This window comes from Quercus suber, unplaced genomic scaffold (genome assembly GCF_002906115.3).
Source record: "Quercus suber isolate HL8 unplaced genomic scaffold, Cork oak 2.0 scaffold_49, whole genome shotgun sequence".
NCBI classification, from domain to species: Eukaryota; Viridiplantae; Streptophyta; class Magnoliopsida; order Fagales; family Fagaceae; genus Quercus; species Quercus suber.
This window is the reverse complement of record NW_027069514.1, coordinates 874471-882543: the sequence shown is the minus strand read 5'-3', so window position 1 is coordinate 882543 and position 8073 is coordinate 874471. Positions and strand designations below refer to the sequence as shown.

The 8073-nt window shown below is 34.9% G+C and overlaps 1 protein-coding gene across 1 annotated transcript; it reads right to left on the bottom strand.

The window, feature by feature from the left end:
• Positions 1-358: 358 nt before the first annotated feature.
• Positions 359-4749, bottom strand: LOC136066847 (LRR receptor-like serine/threonine-protein kinase RGI1). The gene is made up of 2 exons (XM_065771781.1): positions 1518-4749; positions 359-1029 (listed from the first exon to the last, which is right to left on the bottom strand). The coding sequence occupies exons 1-2, from the start codon at positions 4423-4425 to the stop codon at positions 512-514; spliced, it is 3426 nt and encodes a 1141-aa protein (XP_065627853.1). The 5' UTR covers positions 4426-4749; the 3' UTR covers positions 359-511.
• Positions 4750-8073: the final 3324 nt, after the last annotated feature.

Below are 8073 nucleotides of genomic sequence, written 5' to 3'. Positions count from 1 at the left end.
TTTTAGAAATTCTTATGCATTTTCCTCGCCTTGTTTTCCCAAGAACAAATGAAGGGAATCAGGTTATGGCCCATCCAATTATTTCCATGCTCAGGTTGTCTGTATCCTTGGCTAATGTCATATCAATCTGAACCCAACTCAAACCAATTCAGTCCTAACTCGAATCCACCAAGATGCTCTTGGCAGGCCTATTATTGTATTTTCATGCTGTGAATTCGAACTTGAAACTCAGAAGAAAGTAGTTCTTCTGCGTATCTATTTAACAATTATGTAAAATATGTATTGCTCGATTCTTCCAATAAGGAGAACCTAAGTTCGAATCCTTTCTCCCACTTGTTAAAAAATAAAAATAAAATACTGTAGAAACGAAACTTGCAACCTGTGGCTCTATCTGCATTTAGTTATAATGAATATCAATCTTTTCTTCTTTACATTGCTAAAAACAAAGAGTTTAGAGACCGAAGAAACTACTTGTGGCAAACTTCCTTCTGCTTAGCGACTATATAATTAATCACTTAAAACCAATTTTGGCACTAGAGGAAGATGAGTAAAAAAGTGAGGAAGCAGAGAAGCTTGTATTATTGCTTTTTGGAAACAAGCTTTGCATTGCAGGTCTTGATGATGAAGTGGCTGGAACTCCACTAGAATTCTTATTTTCTTGAACATTGTTTGCTGGGGATCCCTTCAGGAGCACATCCACCTTTGCATACTCCTCTCTTTCATGTTTAATCTCCTTAAGCATTGCTGCTACATCTTTCATGGTTGGTCTTTCATCAGGAGAGGAGTGTACACATAATAAGGCTATGCCTAATGCTTGCATCATTTCCTCTATTTCTGATTCTGATCTAGATAGTAGGCTGGGATCAAGGACCTCAATTCCTCCCCTCTTTTGTCTAACCCAATCCACTAGATGGATCCCATCTGGTATTGTAGGATCAATTGGCTGCTTCCCTGTCAAGACTTCCAAAACTACAACACCATAGCTGTAAACATCACTCTTCTCTGTGATCTTCATCATGTAGCCATATTCTGAAAATAACATTACGGTTAGCTGTTTCTAATATGATATTAGGTTGTGAATTTAAAGGGCTTGTTAAACCATCCATTATAAAAATTGTTTGAAATCTCATTCTTCTGTTTGCAAGTATGGTAACTCTCAAATGCTTATGAGAGAACTCATCGGTAAAATTTCCGTAACAAATTGCATTTGGTAAAATTCAGAAATACAAAAAATGAAATACGTCCAAAAACAGCATGAATATTAATTTTGCTTGAGTATAAAATATGTGATTTGAAAAAGTAACAAGCATTGAAAAAAACATGATACAACTATATTTCAAAAGGAAATAGTACTCACCAGGTTGCATTTGGGCAAATTCAGAAATGCGAAAATGTAATACTTCCAAATACACCATAATTATTAATTTTAATTTTGTATAAAATCTTTGATTTGCATAAGAAAGTAACAAGCATCAAAACATATCAACAACTATATTGCAAAAGGAAATAGTACTCACCAGGAGCAATATATCCATAAGAGCCAGCAACTGTATTAGAAGACCGTGCATAATCTCCATCATCAACAAGCTTGGCTAGGCCAAAATCAGCAATATAAGGCTCAAATTCAAGGCCAATGAGGATGTTATTGGCCTTGATATCTCTGTGAACAATTGGAGGGACACAATCATGGTGTAGATAAGCAAGGCCTTGTGCTGCCCCCAACAAAATTTGGTATCTAAGTTCCCATTCCAAGGCATTTCCTGTCCTCTCATGGAGTATACTTCCCAAACTTCCATTGGGCATATAGTCATACATGAGCAATTTTGTGTTTCGATTCCAACAACAACCCAGAAACCTTACAATGTTTTTATGACGGATTGAGCCAAGGGTTTTCACCTCTGTGGAGAAGGAATCGCGAACTGTACATTTATCATTAGCACATCCATTGCCTCCAACCATTGTTGATGGCCAGAGCTTCTTCACTGCAATCACTTCACCATTGTCCATATCAGCTCGATAAACGACCCCAGAACACCCTTTTCCAATTACATTGGCATCTACCAAGCATCTCAGAACTTGCTCCACAGAGAAATTTAGTTTCTGGAATGGAGTGAATTGCCATGGCCATGAGTCCCCCAGTTCTGATTCTTCATCATCTCTGATGGTTCTTCTCGCCCTTATGACTGCAAGGATCCCCATAACTAGCATTGCCACTGTCAGGGTGACCAGCAATGCAATTGCTAGTTTAAGTTTCCGTGACCGCCTTACATAATTCTCGTTTCTTGTTAGTCCTGTCTTACCAACATTACTCACGAAACAAGATACGCGATTTGAACAGAGACCTTGGTTTCCTGCTAGATCCATTGGTGATAACTGCCGAAAGAGCTTGTTGTCAGGAAGATAACCAGTGAAGTTATTGTAAGAGACATTGAGTAAAACAAGATTATCAAGCCCGGAAAGTGGACTCAAATCCCCCCCTAGCTTGTTATGAGAAAGGTCTAGGATGGAAAGTTTGTTCAGTGCAGATATTTTAGATGGGATTGTTCCAGTGAGTCCATTGCAACTGAGGTTAAGAGCGATTTCAAGAGCTTCAATCTGACACACCTCCATAGGAATGCTGCCTATGAGTTCATTACTGCTAAGATCAAGCAATTGGAGACTTGAACAGAGGCCAAGAGATGGAGGAATCGACCCAGAAAGTGAATTCCTGCTTAGCATGAGCTCGTTTAATGAGACAAGACGACCCAAGCTTGCTGGAATCTGACCTGAAAATCTATTAGACGAAACATCCAAGACCTGGAGCTCAGATAGAGATGACAATGAATTAGGTAGAGGACCTTCCAAAGTGTTGTTGCTGAGGTCTATCATTTGCAATTCTGTGCAACTTCCAATCTCATCTGGCACCAACCCAGAAAGACGATTTCCAGACATATCAAGAAAGTTTAAACTCCTAAGGCCACCAATTGAGTTAGGAATCCCACCAGCAATCCTGTTGTTTCCTAGCCTCAGCCTCACAAGAGAGCTGCAATTACCAATTTCTATTGGTATTGAACCCGAAATATCATTGGAAAGCAATAGCAGTTTTGTGAGGTTTTGGAGCTGAAATAAGCTAGGAGGAATGCTACCAGTGAGTGAATTGTGAGACAAATCTAATGCTTGGAGATTACTACAGCCACCCAAAGTGGAAGGAATACTTCCTTCTACCTGGTTGTCCCAAGCCAATAACACTGTGAGCTTTGACAATACCCCAAGCTCTGGTGGGATCAAACCTGAGATCTGATTTGTGTCAAGTTGTAACTGTACAAGATTCGTAGCATTGGAAAGATTTGAGGGTATTGAACCCGACACATTGTTATTACTAATCATAAACTCCTCAAGCTCCAAAAGGCCACCTAAAGTTAAAGGTATGGTTCCGGATAGAGAATTCAGTGAAAAATCAATCATTTTTAAGCTACTACAATTCCCAATCTCATTTGGGATAACCCCAACGAGATTATTCCTCCACAACATCAACTGCTCCAGTTTTTGGAGCTTACCAAGCTCTGGTGGTATTGGACCAGAGAGACTATTTTCATAAAGAAACAAGTTTACAAGCTCAGAGCAGTTACCTATATCAGGAGGAATTTCACCAGAGACCATTGTGGTATATATTGACAAAGTCTGAAGCTTGCTAAGCCTACCCAATGAGGCTGGTAAAGAGCCTGAAACTCTGCTATCAGCCAGCCCCAGCACTCTCAAATTGCTGCAATTTCCAAGCTCATCTGGGATTTTCCCAATAATGTCTTTGTTACCACCTGCTCGAAGAACTTCAAGGTTTGCCAATTTGCCTAGCTCGGCTGGTATAGACCCACTTAGCTGATTATCAAAAAGCTGCAGGTTCTTTAGGCTAGTGCAGCCACTTAGCTCAACTGGGATTTTCCCAGTGAGCTGGTTGGATCTCAAGGTCAAGTCTTTGAGGCTTTTGAGCTTGCCTATGCTTGCAGGGATAGAACCAGCAAGACTATTTGAGCTAAGGTCTATGGTTGTAAGTCCCATACAATCACCAATCTCATCTGGGATAGTCCCTGTGAGATTGGCATCGGATATGACAAGTTTTTGAAGATAGTGGAAAGAGGAGAGATTGAATGGCAAAAGAAGCTCAAGCTGGATAGATTGTATATTAATGTCGGTGACAAAACCTTGGGAAGAGCATTTTATGTAGGTCCAATTACATGGGTTGGAGTCAAGTATGTTCCAGTTGGAGAAAAATGGAGGTGGTGTTGATGCAGAGCTGTGGAGCCAAGAGAATAGAAGGGAGGCTTCATGGTTGGATGTGAAGGCAGGGGTGTAGAGAAGGTTGATAAGGAAGAAGAAGAAGAAGAAAAAGAATGAAGAGGAGGGGTTGTAGAAGAAGAAGGATTGCCTCGTGCTAAGCATCGACGACATTTGCCTCAAATTCTAAACCTTTCTTCTCGGGTTTGCATCATTGGGTTTTGCAGCCTCTCTCTCTCTCTCTTTCTCTCTCTCGCTCTCTCTCTACGTGACTAGCTTTCTTGCTTTGAACTCAAGCTCCAAGAGTAGTAGTACTTTGTTTTCTACTACACTAGGCAAAGCAAATCACAACACCACAAATACACACCTAAACAAACAAAACAATAATAAAGAAATGAAACCCAAAGAAAATCCAATGCCTTGAGATCACCAAAAACTGCACCACCACCTCCACCCCCACCCCCACCCCCACACTTTGGATGCCTCTCACTCTCTCTCTTAGTAAGGTTTATTAGAATAAAGAAAGGTTGATAGCTGGGTTCACGCGCAGAGAGGGAAAAACACCATTTTTATACATGGACCATGACTCCACATCTTTCTGGTAGGACTGATTTGTTTAGTTTTTAGGTTATATCTTGACTCCACTATCGAAGTGAGAGTAGTTACTACTTACTAGTTAGCTCCAACTTCAAGTTAGTGTCGTTTGCCTCCATCATCTCCAATTTTTTATATAATGAAAATAGACAATGATTTACTGCCCATTTGGATCACATGCATGAGAAGATTTTTGGGCTTCAGTAACTCAGTTACTGTTCATTCACTCCTCTCTTGCACCCACCTATTTGGTGCCATACCATCCCATGCCAGTCATAACTCATAAATATCAAGATAAAATTTAAAGGGGGCTTTTCTTTTGATAAGATTTGAATTTCGGACCCATGGTTTCATTTTCACACAATGGAGAAACGTATTTAATAACTGTTAAAAAAGGTAAGTATTAAAAGAGGTAAACTGTACTATTGTAACTTACAAGGCAAGAGACAATTGTGTCATTGTATGGGCCCAAAATTAGAACTTTGACAACTATGATTGAAAGACATTAGTGTTTTTACCACTTATTTTCTTGTAAGTGGCAACTCATTCTGAGACAAATGATTTGTATTCAGACATTTAGATAATGACAGGTGTTTATAGTTTCTTAATAACCATATTTGAGTGATACCATATGCATGCTTATTAGATGAAGAAGTTTAATTTGTTCCATCTTTGGTCATACTAATTTCGGTTTTTTTTTTTCCTTGTTTTTTGGTGTGTATATATATATATATAATTCAAATTGAAATTCAATCAAGAATCCAAATTTTTTTTTTTTTTTTGAAAATCTAAATCTATATCTACGTATCTATATATAAAACTAGGTAACAGTAAGAGTCGTAACTATAGTGATCTAAAGTTTTACCATGTGGCACAATCTTGGGAATTATCTTCATTTAGCCTTCCACATCATAGAAATTTTGCATTTATGTTAAAATATTAATTACTTATCATGTGTTAATGAGCAAACCTTTATTTCTCTCTCTCATGTGTAACTTTTGTTAATGCTGCATTACTAAAAATAATTATTTATTTAATATATTCAAAGTTACATCGTTGAATTACACATTTTCATTGTTCTTAACACGTATTTCGAATTACATGTTAATCAAATATTATTTATTATTTAATCAAATATTTTACAACTAAATTAATTATTGATACCTAGTCATCTTAATATTGTGTGAGTATGAAAAATATAAGAGACAATATAACACATGAGCAACAGGTTACATTTTATAACTCCATTAACGACACATAATATATAATTAAAATTACCTTTCAAAAAATTATAGAATACTTTAGGAGTACCATAAATGTATACTTCAACCTCTCACATGAATTGTGGGTCACATTATGAATTTAATTAGTGTGACCCACTATTATGTAAAAGGAGATAGTATGCATTTATGGTATTTCCGAGGTATTCTATAATCACCCTTAATTTCCAAAATTTAATTAATGACACGTAATATAATTAAAATTAATTTCTCAAATTTTATAACAGATAATCTATGTGTGTGTGTGTATAAAGCTAAGGGAAAATCCAATTATATTTCAAATTGAAATTCAATTAGAGTCTAATTTTGCACCACATGTCTCATCTAATCTAAGTTTTTAAATTTTTGTGCCAAATAAGTTAATTCAATATAGAAAACGAGGAGTTCAATATAAATAAACAGTAAAAAACCTAATCATATGTATATACCATGACTATATATTGTACATTACTAACTAATATATATACACACACACACCAATGCTTAAAGATAATATAATCAGATTCAAAATTGAATTTTTCTTTTGTTAGCTTTCCATACAAATTAAATTGTTTATATTTTTTCTGTTATTTTTTCTCTAAACTAGCGAGCATATTTTTTATACTATCTCTATTCAGATATTTTGTATGCCAGGATCTTAAACGTAACAAATTATAATTGAGCTAAACAATCCCATGCACCTAACCCTATTCAATTTAGGAGATACTATTAGACCAATTTATTCTTTTATTTTGTGTTGTAATTTATAATTAGTAGAATTTCACGGATAATGATTGTGAATTAATATTGTATATGTAGTATCTAATAGTGAATTTAAAAATTATATACATAATAGTAGTGTAATGAGAAACTTGATGTAACCAATATCATGAAAATTATAAGAAAAAACTATTTTAGTACATCCAAATGTCCTAATTGATCTAATATTCTATATGTTTTATAACTCAAGCTAACATCAATAGCACCACTACAATTCATCATACCCGTACGTAAGCACTGGTCATATACTAGTAAGTATAATACATGAACCATAAAAATAATTTTTTATTCGAAATGAACTAATATATATATATATATATCTATATTAATAGCCAAAACTCAAAGAAAATTCAATTAGATTTTAATTGGATTCTCAATTTTGCACCACGTGTCCCATTTAGTTTTTAATTTTATGTCAAGTGAATTATTGAGTGTACAAATCGAAGAGTCCAAATCCAATTTAGATTTTAAATTTGATTTCAATTGGAGTCCAATTTTTCGCCATGTGTCCATCTAAGTTTTTAATTTTTGTGACAAGTGAATTATTGGGTACAAAAATCAAAGAGTCTAAAACCAATTAAATTATAAACCATATATATATAGACAAAGTTTAGCTACAAAATTGATTGTAGCCTAAAACTACTACCTTACTCAATAAAATAAACATTACTACATATTTTGAAAATCTAATCATTATATTGCATATTCTTTACGCTCTTAATACACATGTCAAATTTTGTGTAAATCAGATATTATTTACTATATGATATATAAGCTTATATTTTATGCATAATTTTAAACTACAAAAACTTGAAATTTATAAAATTATTAATGAAATAACTATTGATCTTTAATTTTTTAGAAATTTCGTAAGCATGGAGGATATAAAAGAAAGATATAATCCAATGGTGGATTTGTCCAAATTCACCTCCAATAATGAGATGGGTTCAAGTTAAATCTAATGTAACTCTAAAAAGTTACACATTTTTTTAATTATTAGATTTAAGTAGATCCAACAGTAAAAAAAAATGATACTCATTAATGATGGTATTCTTATTAAGATCTCATTTATTATTCCTTATTTATAACATTCTATACCTATCTCTAAACCCAAAAAAGTCTACGTTCTTTCTCTCTCTCTCTCTCTCTCTCTCCATAGTCACTTTTTTTTTTTTTTTGCTTTCTCTTT